This window comes from Populus euphratica, unplaced genomic scaffold (assembly GCF_000495115.2).
Source record: "Populus euphratica unplaced genomic scaffold, PopEup_1.0 scaffold428.1, whole genome shotgun sequence".
NCBI lineage: Eukaryota > Viridiplantae > Streptophyta > Magnoliopsida > Malpighiales > Salicaceae > Populus > Populus euphratica.
Window position 1 is genome coordinate 96,737 of NW_011500315.1, and position 15,701 is coordinate 112,437.

The 15,701-nt window shown below is 31.6% G+C and overlaps 2 protein-coding genes across 2 annotated transcripts; both read right to left on the reverse strand.

The window, feature by feature from the left end:
- Window positions 1–6,329: 6,329 nt before the first annotated feature.
- LOC105113565 (long chain acyl-CoA synthetase 8-like) lies at window positions 6,330–11,519 on the reverse strand. The gene is made up of 11 exons (XM_011009784.1): window positions 11,098–11,519; window positions 10,415–10,999; window positions 10,232–10,312; window positions 9,815–10,087; window positions 9,298–9,429; window positions 9,046–9,219; window positions 8,683–8,912; window positions 8,033–8,150; window positions 7,719–7,805; window positions 7,413–7,619; window positions 6,330–6,824 (listed from the first exon to the last, which is right to left on the reverse strand). Exons 2-11 carry the CDS (start codon window positions 10,961–10,963, stop codon window positions 6,660–6,662), a joined length of 2,016 nt encoding a protein of 671 aa, XP_011008086.1. The 5' UTR covers window positions 10,964–10,999; window positions 11,098–11,519; the 3' UTR covers window positions 6,330–6,659.
- Window positions 11,520–11,791: 272 nt separating this feature from the next.
- On the reverse strand, window positions 11,792–12,995 carry LOC105113557 (uncharacterized). Its single transcript, XM_011009773.1, has 3 exons — window positions 12,565–12,995; window positions 12,284–12,472; window positions 11,792–12,053 (listed from the first exon to the last, which is right to left on the reverse strand). Exons 1-3 carry the CDS (start codon window positions 12,619–12,621, stop codon window positions 11,982–11,984), a joined length of 318 nt encoding a protein of 105 aa, XP_011008075.1. The 5' UTR covers window positions 12,622–12,995; the 3' UTR covers window positions 11,792–11,981.
- Window positions 12,996–15,701: the final 2,706 nt, after the last annotated feature.

The window sequence follows — 15,701 nt, forward strand, 5'->3', positions numbered from 1 at the left end:
TACAACCGGTCCCGTACTTGCAAATCTTTGGCAAGACCAGTACAACCGGGTTTCCTAGTAACCTTCAATTAAATACTGGCAACTCCTAATGAATCCAACAAGATCAAATCAAATAATCCCGTACTTGCAAATCTTTGGCAAGACCAGTACAACCGGGTTTCCTAGTAACCTTCAATTAAATACTGGCAACTCCTAATGAATCCAACAAGATCAAATCAAATAATCCCGTACTTGCAAATCTTTGGCAAGACCAGTACAACCGGGTTTCCTAGTAACCTTCAATTAAATACTGGCAACTCCTAATGAATCTAACAAGATCAAATCAAATAATAACGATGAAAAATTACTGGAGCCGACGCCGCAGATTTCTTTTTGACATGCGACAAGGGCAATTTGATCTACTAATAATATTGATAATAATTATTAAAAATCATTTTATTATTTTTTGTTACATCTTTTAATAATAGATTAGTTGAAAAATAAATTTTATGAGTAAATTTTTTGTATTTTGTATATGATTACCATGGTATTAAGCAAAAGATCTTAATGTTGATGCTTAAAATTACGAACATTTATTATTTTTTATATTATCTTTTCCCCTCTTATTATTTTTTTTAATGAATTGTTATTATGTATCTGAGCTTCTATTTTTTGAAGTTTTGTTTTTGGTTTATTGTTATTTGTTTTGGGCTTCATTATTAATTATAATTGATAATTGTTTTTGAAGAAATTTGATTCCTTGATTATGTCAAGTCAAAAACTATTTAGCTAAAAAAAAAAAATTTAATTTCATTCATTTTGTTGGTTATATCTTTATTGTCACAGGAGGTTTAGTGTTAAAAAGACTTTGTTTCTTTAAGATTATTTTCTGTTGATTATTAATGCTGCCAATAAGAGTCTTTCTAGCATTTGAATACAAAATATAAAAAAATGGTTATGATTTGTCAATGATTATCAGTAATTACAAGCAAAATACATGTATATTTAATTTTGATTTCATAATTAGCTATGCATGTCCCTAATCATAAAAGCTTGTTTTTTAAAATTATTTTTGAATTGTTGTTGAGGCTACCTATAAAAATTTTATCAACATTCAACTAAAAAATATAAAATATTGCTTTTTACTCTAGAGAAAGGCTTTTAAAGATTAAAAAGGTGACTATGTTAGATGTTCAGAATAACATGTAATAACAATATATGAATTTTGAGAGACTATTATAAGATTTTCTAATGGTGAGTATATGTAGAGGTTTGTTATATCATCATTCATTCTTTTCCGTTTCTTAGCTTTGTCTTGCTTTTAAGGACTACAACAACCTTTGAAGTTCCATTCAATCGTAGATGTAAGAAAATTAAACTAATAAAGAAACATATTGCATATCTTATAGTTTTACAATATGGGATTTTTTATACTATCATTGATTGTATTGGTTTACAAATATGTACTAAGATTTTGTACCTACATGCTTTAGTTTTGTATATTACATGTTATCGTAGTTATATACAAGTGCATAAATTATTTCTTTGAAACTGAGTTGATTCATTATATCAATTTTCTTGGATGTTTTTTCAAGATACTTCACTCATTTATTCATTTTTTTATATGATTGATTGTTATTTGTCACTTTTTTTTCTTTCAATAGGGTCACCTTATTAAAAAAAAAAAAAAGCCTTGTATATTAGTCATGGATTTGGATTGCTAGCAATCACGAATTAATTTTGCTCTAGATTGTTGAATAATTCAAATCAAAAAAGAAAAAATACAAACATGAGAAAAGAAGGGGCTAGGGTTTCATAGATCACTTTATTCTGAAATTTATCATTTAACCTAAATATAAAAATATTATATATAGATTAAACTAAAAATATTATTCTACTCTTAATAAATAAAATAAAATAAATATATTTCTTAACATGTTCCCTTAAACTCACAATATGATTGTTACAAGCATGAGAGTATGCCAACTAGAAAATAAAAACAGGAAATAAAATGTGATTTAGTAAAGAAATCTGCAATCTGATTAGTACTTAAAAGTGCATTTTTATCATGGTTTTATCAAAGTAATGGAGTCATGCTTGAGATGATGATGAGTAAAATGACTCACAATATGATTGTTACAAGCATGAGAGTATGCCAACTAGAAAATAAAAACAGGAAATAAAATGTGATTTAGTAAAGAAATCTGCAATCTGATTAGTACTTAAATGTTCCACAAAGAAAAAGAAATAAAAGGCAAAGTAATGGAGTCATGCTTGAGATGATGATGAGTAAAATGATAATCGATCTCAATATACTTAGTTCGTTCATGAAAAATCAAGTTATGAGCAATCTGAACTCTAGTTGTCAGCAAGTAACCAAAATAACCAAATAATCTCTTTGATAATAGATGTCATAACATGATATTCTACTTTGATTGAATATTGAGAAATAATAAATTGTTTCTTGTTCTTTCAAGAAATAAGAAAATCACCTAAAAAAATATAAAAACTAGTAACAAACTTGTGATATGTGGGGTCACTGTTATAATCAGCATCAAAGTATGTACGCAACTCTAAAAAAGAGATAGATAGAAGTAAAAGATTTTGAAAAACTGTAAAAAAATATAAAAACTAGTAACAGACTTGTGATCTGTGGGGTCACTGTTATAATCAGCATTAAAGTATGCATGCAGCTCTAAGAAAGAGATAGATAGAAGTAAAAGATTTTGAAAAACTGCATCCTGAAAATATCATAAAATATAAACAATTACTACTCAATAAACAATAGTAAAAAAAAGCAACAAACTAACTAACAACATAAATATCATATGCAATATTTGGATGAGTAATAGTGAGATATATCAATACTCAGTTCATAGCATGGTTTCAAGTTTTAATTGTAACAAAGATGACATTAAATTTTTATTTTTTCAAAATGATTTTACTCCTTTTAAGCCATATATGTATCTATACTATGTACAATACAAGGCGCATCACCACTTTGGTGTTCCATCAAACACTATATACCTATATTATTGTCCTTTCCTTTTACTAAGCATATGTTATAAGAATTTCCTAAATGTCATTGCATTATTGATCTAATAAGTGTTAGTCTTTCATTTATGCTTAAAAAAATTAGGTTGTTTGTTGTGCAAGGTTACAAGAAATATTTTTACAACCCATCACCATCATTTATATTTGTGCTTTGAAAAAAAAATTATCTTTTTTATTTTTGTCTAAAAGTGCATGTACTTCACTCATATCCGTTAAATGATTTTTCTAGCTTAAGAACATTATTAACTTCAACTTCTAGTTCAAAGAGTTTCCTTTTAAACTTTCTCACATTCACACATAAAACTTATATTGGTTTTTTTAATATCGGATGAATGGTTTAAATCCAATAGATATGTTCATTTAATAGATAAGTCAATGGCATTTCTATCCTCATTTTTCATAGAAAATTTGGAAATCTTATTTCTATTTGCATACATTTTTGTTTAAAATTTTTGTATGAGACTTTATGACTTTGCTTTATTTGGTGTCATTAGCACCAAACGATCCAACTTATACTATTTTGCTTTATATTTTCCTTCACCCTTGCAAAATATACTATGAAATCTTACTTCGTCAAGGCATTAAAAGGTGGCCTGTAAAGTAACATATAGAACCTATCTAGTTTCTACTAGATTTGCTAATTTATGGGCCAAAACATTGCCATCTCTTTTAAAATGTTTCCCACTAAAATCATTGAAACAAGAAGTTAAGTTATCTATATCAACTACAGCAACCACCAAGGATGAGCATGAATCATCTTTAAAGGAGTTGTTTAGTTAGTTCACCAAATACAAGGAGTCTGATTCCAATGTAATATTAAACCAGTTCACATCCCTTATTAATTGATTATCATAAAGAGCAACACATGCTTCTGCTAGAACTAACAAAGAATGATGAATATTTTTATAAGCATTTGATAGAACTTGTCCACATGTTAAGTCTTAAATACTTTATTACAAATGGAGTATTAGAAGTTAGCAAAAACTACTCTTGTTATGTTAAAAGAAATACTAGTTAATGATCATCATGCTTTGAAAAGTTATGCTAGTTCTTTTAGTTTTGAAAGGTTATGTTATTACAAATGCAATAGTCAATTCCTCTTTTATGTTAAATTCATAATGACAAATTAAAGGATTGGTAGCCAAAACATACATGAAAGAGAATATTTTTTATATTAGCAATTAAAATTAACATTAATTGATGAACATACTAAAAATCTAGGGTGCATATTGGTTAATCATAGACCTTTGACTTTTTAAATTGCAATTTCATCCTTATAAGTTATATGATTATGATTCTATAGGTTGAGATGTCTTTTCATTTATATTTTCTCTTATACATAAAATGTTTGGGATATTTTGATAATGAATTAAAGATCAATTTTATAAAAATAAAAATTTATTGGTACTCAAAAAGAGAAATTAAAAAAATAAGGACTAAAAGTAACAAACAAAACAAAACAGACCCCATATTGATATTGGTATGAAAAATCTTAATTTGCTCCTCTACATTTTAGTTTATCTAATTATTTAGGCTTTCAAATGTTAACATTTTATATTTTGATCTAAAACTTTATTTTTCTTACGTTTAAGTACTTGAAAGATGAGAGAAGAAAGAGAAAGTCATAATAAAATATTAAAAAGAGAGAATATTATAAGTTAATGATATTCTAGCAAACAAGCAGGGTGATCTCGAGGTCAACGTGCTGGACTTGTTTATGGGAGTTTGATGAAGGTGGTTTTTTTCTCTCACGATGTCAAAAAGAATAATTAGGACAAATATATTAAAAGAACTAGAGTGTTCACAATATTTTTTCCTATTTTAATCTTTAAACTTTTTTATTTATAATTTCATCCTTCTAAGATATATGATCATGATTTTATAGGTTGAGATGTCTTTTAATTTTTATTTTTTTAAATATACAAAGTGTTTTGGGATTGTGTAATGGTGAATTGAAGATTGATTGCAAGATAAAAATTTATCAGTAGTTAAGAAAAAAATTGAAAGAATGAGGATTAAAAACACAAACAAAACAACCCACATTTTGATATTGGCTTAGTAAATTTTAATTTTCTCCTTACTCTTTCTAGTTTATCTATTATTTAGTCTATGAAATTTTAACATTTCACTTTGTGATCTAAAACTTTTTTTTTTTACATTTCAGTCCTTAAAAGTTGAGATATGAGAGAAAAGGTAGTCAAAAATATTGGAGAAAGAGAAAGCTATCCATTATTGACATTCCCACCACTAAAAAAAATAATCTTGTATCAGTGGGCTAGGTTTTTATAAGAGAAAAATAAAGTTAGTTTTTCCTTCTTATAATGCTGGAAAATATAGATTGGTGTCGCCGCGAAAGATTTTTTTTACTTGAATTTTTTATTTTTTAAAGAGATTATATTTTTTTTATTACAAATGGTTTTTGAAAGGCTTTTATGATGTTTTTAAATGTTTTAGGTGGAAAATAAATTGAAAATGAGCTTTTGGGATCCCAAAATTAATCCAATGGTGATTGAAAAAAATTTACTCGCTGTTATAATAGATGACTTGTCATTCAGTATAAAAAAATAAAACAAATAACACTTTGTTTATTTGAAAAAAAAAATAACTCAAGTTCATGGGTCTAGGTTTTATGGTCCGAGGGGGCTGTGCTCTTGAATGGATGGTAAGATATGTAGGATTAACTTGTCGGATTTAATAGTGCACAATCTCTTTTTTTATTTTTATTTTATATGTGGATTATTTAAAAAAAATGATAATTAATATCCTCTTTTCAAGTATTTTTATTTTTTATTTTTTTATTTAAATTTAAATTAATACTGGCTTTTTTTTAATTGTTCAATTCACTTTTTAAATATTAGGGTTTTTTATAATTACTTTATATTTTTATAATGTTTCAATGTAATTTATATTTGATATAAATAAATTGTATTTACATGATGTATTTATAAAAATAAAAAATATTTTGCATCCATAAGAATAAAAGTCATTTGTTTCTTTGTAAGAAAGAATATCCTCTAAGATAAGATAAGATAAAATAAAATGTATAAATCTTAAAATAAAAATTGGGGTTAAATCTTCGCATTTGTAGCTCTCTTGATAGCATAGGTTTAAATGATTAAAGCGAAGCAAAAGCCCTGCGGCCGAGGTCGGCTTCTTTTGTGCTTCAGGTTCTGGAACCGTAACATATATATAACAACAAAGGGTACAGCAGTGTTTGAAAAAGCTACTTGATTGGGTTTTGAGGAGTACTCTCGTCAGCTTTGTACTCCTCATCGTGCAGAGCAGACAATTTATCAAAACCACTATGTCACTCCCTCTCTTTTTATTTTTCTCTCTCTCTTGATTTATGCTCTTTTAGAGTTTTGTCATGGATCCTGTGCATGTTCCCAACAAGAAGCACTCCCAATCCTGAAGCAAGCAGGCATTACACATTGAACTTGTAAACAGAGTGATTACAAAGGCTGTCTGACATTATTTAGAGCTAGCAAAGGCAAGTTCCTCCCTCCCAATGATAAATTAGCCACGGTCTCCAGGACCATAACACACATCCAAATAGGAGCATTTTGTTCTACACCAGTTGAGGATTTATTTAAATTTCAAGACCATGGCACAAGGGAGCTTCTATCTCACTCGTACAGTTTCTGGAGCTCATCTTTAAATTTGGACTTCAGCTGCTCCCTCTTTATCTTGAGGGAGGCGGTAACCAAGCCAGACTCGGGTGTCCATGGATCTGGCAGCAACTTGATCTTAGCTGGAGTTTCAAACTTGTCCAACCTCAAAGCTTTTGCTACCTGCAGAGATAGAATGCAATCAGATCTACAGCAAGGACTCTGTTTCTTCCACTAAATATATTAACAACTGCAAATGTGCTTGCCTTACATAAAAAAACCATAAACCTTTCATTGGAAATAAAGACAAATTCAAACAGATTCAAAAGGTCACATAATGAAACAATGTATAAGAATTTCCATCCAAGAATTTACATCAGGTACATCTTGACGGATGAGGCAAGCACATCTCGACAGAAGACTGGGAGACATAAATGAACATGTCATTCAAAGCATAGTCACAAAATCAGAAGCTATGGAAATATTCATTCATGTTTCATCTTGGAAATGTGACCGAGTTCACAACAATAAGAGAGTTCACACGTTTATTCAGCAGTTTTAACTAATCAAAACCATTTCAAATAGCTTTCCCGTAGAGAAGCAAAGATAATTCAAATCATAATCACCAAATCAGAAGGTATGCCAATATTCATTCAGGTTTGAGCTTGGAAAATAAATGAATTCAGCAATAATAAGAGCTCCCGTGTATCAAAGTTCTAACTAATCATAAGATTCAAATGGCTCTCCAGTAAGCAAGCAAAATAAACCAACCTTGGAAAGTGATTGTTCAACCTCACTGACAGCATCGGCTTCACTACACAGTTCAGAAAAGTTTTGGTGCTGAATGCCAGCTTCCTGGGCCCACTTCTCAAGTACGTGACGTGATGGAACAATTAGGGCAACACAATAGTTGTGGAAGGGATTTGCATGTACCATGATATTATCAACATAGTCACTCGACATTAATGCTGCCTCCACCTGCAATCAGGGCTCAAATCAACATTATTGGCACATAAATGCAGATGTATGTACCTTAGAAATACAATCACAAATTTTCAGATTAAGATTCATAAACACCTTTCCAAGAGAGATATATTCTCCATGTTGAAGTTTGACAATATCCTTCTTCCTATCAATAATTTCAAGGCATCCATCAGGGTGAAACTGCTCACAAAATGTGAGGTTCAGTTTGACCATAACTTGAAAAGGTAATTAATGTCATGAATAACAGCTTTTGGTTGATTGTAAATGGAAATTCTTTTTGGAGTATAGGCTAGTGCAAGTTAAGATGCAGCAACCTAAATAGATTTTTCAGAATTCTCTCTGAAAACCAAGCCTGGTTCAGATCGTGAAACTAAATAATTTTATCCTTAAGTAGAAAGATGTCATACCTTAAGGTAGCAACATGGAAGAGGAGGTCCAACACGGCCCACAGATGGGTCATCCCACTCAGTGTAAGCAGCTCCAGCACATGTTTCTGTCAACCCATATGCTTGACCAATTACAGCCCTGAAGACGATAATTGTGCACTGAATATCAACCTAAATTGATAACACTGAGAGTGGAAATATAGCATGTTATAAATACCATTTTACATAAGCAAACCATTTTAAGCACTGAAGGACTGATCTAGCATGGTAGAGAGCTTATTCTTACACGGTTTGCAGACATGCGTGAATGCATGTCATCCCAAACTTGTATTTCACGGATTTTAAAATTCAATAACACCACATGTCAACGTACATGTTTTATGTTCCCGATTACTGGTAATAAGTATCTAGGTTTTTTATCTCCACTATCTGACCATACAATAGCAGATCCTAGAGCGCAACAAAGTTACTTCCTGGTGTCCAGGATACAAGATGGTTTCTACCGAACATTGATTAGGTTCTGATGAATAGCACATCAAACTATAATATACTGTCTCCTAAAGATGACACTGGAAAAGGGAATGAAAGGAGTTACAAAAGAAAAAATCAGAATGAATATAGAAGTTTCTTCCTTTAATTATCTTGGTATTTGTAAATGAGAATGTCATTACCCCATGCAGATGTTGGTGAACCGTTGTAAATCCCCAGATAAAGGGGCTCCACCACATAGGATGAATTGCAAACGAACTCCAAGTATGGCACGTATTTGTTTGAAGGCAATGACATTCCACAGCATTCTCTCCAGTGCCGAAGTACCAAGCCAGCTTCCTTCTATGGCTGCCATTCGGCGCTTATATCCAATGTTGAAAAACTTCTTTGCTAACCCTCCCTTCTCCTCAACCTGATGTGAATCAAAACGGCATTAAAGAAATTATTTACCTAACGATGAGGGCATTCTAAACTTGCACAAATGCATTAATAACCAGTACTGTAGAAATATATAGTGCAGATATTAATGTTGATTCAGTTCGCACCTTTTTTAGAACACCATCCCGGACACGATCAAGTATGGCTGGAACTGCCGTCATGAGAGTAGGATTTAATATAGATGCATCACCCTTGGTTCCTTTCTTAATTTTGTTAGAAGTGTCTGTCAAAGTCAATGCCGAACCGTAGCCAATAGCACAACCTGCAGACAACATTACAGACTGGACAACCACAAAATTTAGTATTTATATGTTATATGTTACAAGTAGCACAGGAAAGAAATACATTCAATGGAGTACCTCAGCTGCCAGTTCAAAAACATGGGCTAGGGGCAAATAAGCCAAATATACATCATCGCTTCTCAGTTTTGGAATCACCATCATAACGGCTGCAGCAGTGGCTACAATGTTGCCATGAGTAATCATGACTCCCTAGGATGTAACCAGAATGCAGGGTCAGATCAAAAGAAAGCATGCAATTGTAGTGATGAAGTAATCATGAAGTTGGAATTCAGTACTAGTAGGAAAAAAGTAGAGGAAAATAAGAATGCAATGCTCTTTACTACATCCCTACTTGTCTCAATATACAAAATTAAGCCTTTGCATTCTTACGAACAACTTGCACTTGGAATGTCATTGTTTTCTGTGTCTTGAAAAATAAAATACTGGACCCAAGCCTATTTTCTGTTTGGACATATGCAAACAGAGAGTGATCTTCCTATTCATCTTCTATACAGTAAGGTCTATTGGCAAGATATACGATGCATTGAGTTCAATCAGTGATGCAAAATGTGAGAAACTACAGCGCTGGACAAACCTTTGGCTGGCCTGTGCTGCCACTTGTGTACATAACAACAGCAATTCCATTCTTTGTAGGTAAGCTTGGAGGAACAGGACTGTTCTTCCCCAGGTCCTCAACTTCAGAAAAAGACGAAACCTTCCAATAGCTTGTGCTTGCAGATAAGCCCAAATCATTTTTAGTTTCTCCATCTTCAAAGTAAATGACATTGTTAATAGTTGTTATTTTTGAGCTTATTGCAGCTAGCGTTTTCAACTGCTTGGGATCACAGATCAGGGTAGATACTTGAGTCTGTCCGCATTTTCAAAATTCAAGTGAGAGCCATAAGAATCTGGACTTTCATCGAGAAAAAAGTAAATGATTTAAATGCCACAAATTAGTTACATTACAGATAAACTAATCAGGTAACGCAAGTGCACGAAGAGAATCTCATACCTCATTGAGGGAATGGATCAAAGCATCCACACCTAGAGAAGCATAAATAGTGACAACAGTAATGTTCTGCCGAAAGCATCCCTGTACTCCAACAAAAACAACATTCAGTTTTGGCTGTGCATCCATCATTCATCAGGGATAAAAAGAAAAGGAAACATATAAGCACTGCAAACACGAGGATACCTGAAAGGCAATCAACCACTCAGCCCGAGTATCAGCAAGAATTGTAGCACGAGTATCCTCATTATGCCCTAACATAATAAGCCCGGATGCAAAGTTACAAACACGATCAAAAACCTGTCCATAGGACTGCCATTCATAATCACCCAGGTGCAGCTTCTCAAACTTCCTACCATCACTAGCAGTAACAAATTCCTTACTAATTAGCTTCCTTGTTCCAAGAAATCGTTCTGGCCAATGCTTTCTACAAGACTGCTCAAATAGAGCTGCCATGGTCGTTGCCCCTTTCCAAGGGACTTCAACTAGCTCAGCATGCCGGGCATTGCGAACTGCATAACCTGCCTCACCGCCTACCTCTACCGGGACTCCTCTCTGTTTCACCTTTTTCTTTCCCATGAAGATAGCAGAAAGTAATATAGGTATGAGGATAGCAGCAGCAGCAGCAACCACAATGCCATATGTTCCATAGCCTTTCCCAACTGACGAGTAATCATTAGAGTCCAATTTATCTAGAACAGGTGAGCTCGGAAAACTTCCCTCGGAATCAGCCATTTTCAATGCTTCTTATATGGTGGTTTAAAGAATCACCTGGGATGGATGACAAGAATTAGAAGCGCCATCATCTCCCATCTTTCGAAAATGAGAAACAAACAACAGAGCTACAAGGATTTGTACCAAATATAATCCATTTAAAATAAAGGAGAGACAGCACAGTGGATCTAAGGATGTTCCTTGGCGTACAAAACTTGCATTAAGGTAAAGAACATGCAGCCATATACTGCAACCTCAAAACCAAGTTCCTTAATGATCAGGAACCAAAGTAAACATTTGTTGTTTCACAGTAAATTAACTAACTGTCATAGGTCACATAATTTTGAAAAAAGAATCGCAATTTACTCAAATTTAAGAAAGGAACTGCAAAAGAAAAGAGGATTAATAAAAAAGAAGCAAGCAAGATGGGATCATGGATCATAGAATAGCATATAAAGAAGGCAGCAAGGATATAAAGCTTGTTAACCTCAAAGCACTGCTGAATCCAAAAGTACTACTCGATAAACTCAACAAAAAGAAAGAGAACACTAATACTACTCTGCTGTGTTTCTATAGCTTCTACCTCTGGAAGATTATAGGAACCGAAGGAAAAAGAAAGTAAGCAGTGGCCAACCAAGCACAATCCCCGTGCCATATTGACATGTCTCGTGGGTAACGTCGCTATTATTATTATTATTTATTATTACAAAAGCTACAGTGAAATCGCTATAAATTGATTTTTAGTTTGGATTGAAATTGGAATTTTATTTTTTATTTTTTATTTTATTTTTTATCTTAAGTTTCTTTGGCTTTTTTTTTTTCTCTCTCCACTAATGAATGGCATCCACGTTATTAAAGAAACATGTTTATCGTATCAAAGTAATATAAGTCTGGCATGTTGCGAGATCCAAATAAACTTGAATTAAGCATATTTGTTAACTCCAAACACCTTAGATCAGGTATATTACTAAACCTAACTAAACTTGAAACAGGTATGAATATCAAATCCAAACACCTTGAATCTGAGATGTTGTCGGACTTATCTAAACTTAGTAAAGGAGAAATGTTGCCAAACCCAACTTGTTGACATCCTCTTGTAAAAGCTGCATTGCTGTTCATAGCATCAAGGACAAAAAAATCAGGCAGATGTAACATCCGTTAGCTAAACAATGGGCGACAGCTCACAATTATACCATAACCACGTCTTATAGATTCGCTTATTAAGGGGTAAAAGACGTGAACAAAAGCACGCCCTATCTTTACAGGCATCCCTGTGATGGAAATGCGTTTATCAGCCAGACTACATAATGAAGTAGTAACGAAAAGAACAGGATGCCTCACCGTGCGATCGGGTTCTTCAGTTCTTATGCGTTCATTAGGACGAGCAAGCTTGGATTCAAAAGGAGTCCTAGGCCCCACTTCTCTAAACTCCTCCCATTCCTCGCGAGTAAGCATCCTAACTGTGCCTTGACCAACTGGGGCATTCTTAATTTTGCGCTCTATCATTTCTTGCGAGTGTGAATCATCATACTTGAGTTTAATTACCAGACAACAAAATCAATCCATTTAATTCAGTAATCAACAAAATCCAAACCAAACAAAATCGGAATGTCACGACATACCATCATGAGTAGCTTTGCAAAGAGTGCAGTTCCAACAACAGTGAGAATCATGGGCATAGTTGCAGTGTCAAGAAATGACAAGGATTCTGGAACCTGGACAAAAATGTCGTCTTTTTTTTAGACTTCTTCTTTCACCTCTTTATTTTCTCCAATTCCGTTATTCTTCTCTTCAATGTTTCCATGGCACCATGACGGGACAATGTTGTATGCAAGTGTCCCACATGACATAACTGCTTTCCCAAACCCTAAACCAATACCATACATGACTTTTCAAGACCAATAACGCAATTGATTCGGCCCCAAATGAATCAGAGAGAGAGAGGGAGAGAGGGAGGGATCTTGCATCATTTACAGACCTCCATTGCAGTGAGCTGGAGATTTTCTTAGGGTTTAAACGATCACGGAAAGACAGATGTAATAGAAGGAGAAAGTTCTGATTTTTGTAGTATTTTGTGGGCTGTATGCTTATTTTACTGCTTTGTGAGCCCAACCCATTAACTCAATCATGACTAAGCCAGTCGTGCTAAAAATCAATTTCTCTGATTTTTTTGTTTTAATGTGATAATGATAAAAATAAATTAAAAAATAAATGTATTATATTTTTGTTTTGTTCTGGTAAGTTTTTTAATTTGAGAATTTTTTTAATTTTATTATTTAACATTAAATTATTTTTTAATTAAACTTGAATTTTTAATTTCATAATTTATAAATCTGAAACATTAATTTATGTTGATTAACATAGTAAATTTACTATTTTATCCCACAAAAACTTCTACATTTCCCTTCATTGTGGATTAATCATAATCTTATGAGCAATTTGGTCTTTTAATAATATTGCTAATAATTTTTAAAAAACTTTTTTTTTCTCATTCTTTGATATTGAATTTATTGTGAAATAGACTTCATGAGTGATTTTTTTATTTTTTATATGGTTATCATGATCTTAAATAAATATTTATTTTAGTTTTGATGCTTGAAATTGCGAGCATCAATTTTTTATCATATAATTAAGTAAACATTGTTTAAAAAAAAGTTACTAAACTCAGTTGACTCCATAAATCAAGTTGTGGAATGATCGAAGTCATCTAATATGTTATCGTCTTAATACTTAATTTTAAAAAATTATCTTGATATTATTTTTATAAGTTAAGTCATGTTTTTATTAGTTATCTAGATTAACTTTAAATCCATGACATAAACCAATTCACATCAGGTCAACTTTAATCTAGTTTATTTAGGAACATACGCTATATAGAAAGTCACTTCAACTAGTTCTAAGATTTACTTGTTTTCTAAGTTTAATGACATTGTGAAAAAAATCCCCCATGTTTTTAAAATTCTTTTTTTATGTTTAAAAAAAATTAATCTAACCAGCGATAAAACACGAGTCAATGGATTAGTCTTTACATATAATTTGGGTTCAAGTAAAATTTATTTATTTATTTTATACCCCTATGAAATCTTCAATGCTCTAATTCTACCTTTTATAATTTCAAGTATCTAAATATCACTTTTTTGTTTTTTAAAATGTTTAAATGTTAGTTGTTATCATTAAATAGTTTGCCTTTTCAATAAAGTTCTTTTAGGTTTTTAAGTGCTTTGTTACGAAATATGATAACATAGATGAGAGTTTAATAGGAAAATATCATTATGAAGTGGTAATAAAAATGCAAAGAAAAAGAGATTTTTGTTACTTATTTAATAGTAAAAGGTAAAGGCTAAAGTTGAAACTTTATAAAGTTACAATGGAAACTATTGATATCCTAAAATATTCAAGTAGCTTGGAGACAAAGCATTTGTCTTGAATAATTTGTTGATCTCTTAGTTATAACAATCTGATTCATTCTTTCTAATCAAAGTAACTGAAGACAGGTGTCTTATATTTGCAAAAGATCATCTTTGATGATTTTAGAGACTTTTTTGCAATTAAGTAACTTTTCAAGAGAAAGTATAATAATAATACATAAAGATACTCTAAAAATAAATATCTTGTGGAGAATGAAGATTTCAAACTTTTTGTTTAAATGATTCATAGTCTAGTTATCATCCATAAGTCTTTTTGTGGAAAGAAATGGCTAAAGTATAATATTGCCCTAATAGTATTAAAAATGAAAATATCTTTGACATATATTAATGAGAAAAAATAACTCTAGCATATGTATTAATTGGGATGAAAATATAATGAACATTAATATCAATAAAAAAAATATGATGGATCATTAGAGAACTTTTATAATCTTAATAAGTACGAAGAGAGTATGATCCAAAATGTATTTGTGTCCGAAAGAGATGGGTCACTTTCTTAGCCAAGTCCATGGAAGGTTGGGTCATTCCCCTAGCTGAGTCTAAGGGAGCTTAAGTTTTATAGGGGGTTTTTAGGCCCTTAAATTTAGGTTTATTAGTAACACCCAAGTTTTTATAATATTTATACACAAAAATTTATAAAAATACTTGATACAATGAGTTTATCTTTGTTTTACATCAGATTAAATATGCCTAAAATAAACTTATTCAAACATGTATAAAAATGAATTTATAATTGTCCCATATTTACTCGTTCATCTTTTTCTCGTCCAACCTTTAAATGTGTTTGATGAAAATCATTCAAGATACCACCTAATAGCTTTCATCTAAGCAATGAAACGTTTATAGTTTATGGATTGCATAATCTTGGAATCATAAAATACAAACATGTAGGTTTCTTGTAAAGCTCATAACAATGTTTTATGGATTAGTCCATCAACATGTTATTTGTCCTGAGCTTTATATGAAACTCTATGAAATGTCATAATTTAGGATAACAATATTGAGACATGAAACATCATAAAGAAAGAAAATGAGTTTAGTCATCTTTTATCGATAGAGAACGAACCATGCTACTAACATTCATTGATAAAAGATACACCTTCTACAACCAATATCACACCTCTCCAAACAAATAAAAATACTCTTTGAATGTTTATTAAAAGATTCAAAATCCTGATAAAGAACGAGCCATGCTACCGACATTCATTGATGAAAGATACACCTTCTACAACTGATTAGTACTTAAAAGTGTGTTTTTATCATGGTTTTATATCATCATTTTGCACTTGAAGTATCAATAACTCCTTAACTAAAACATGTTTTATAATAAT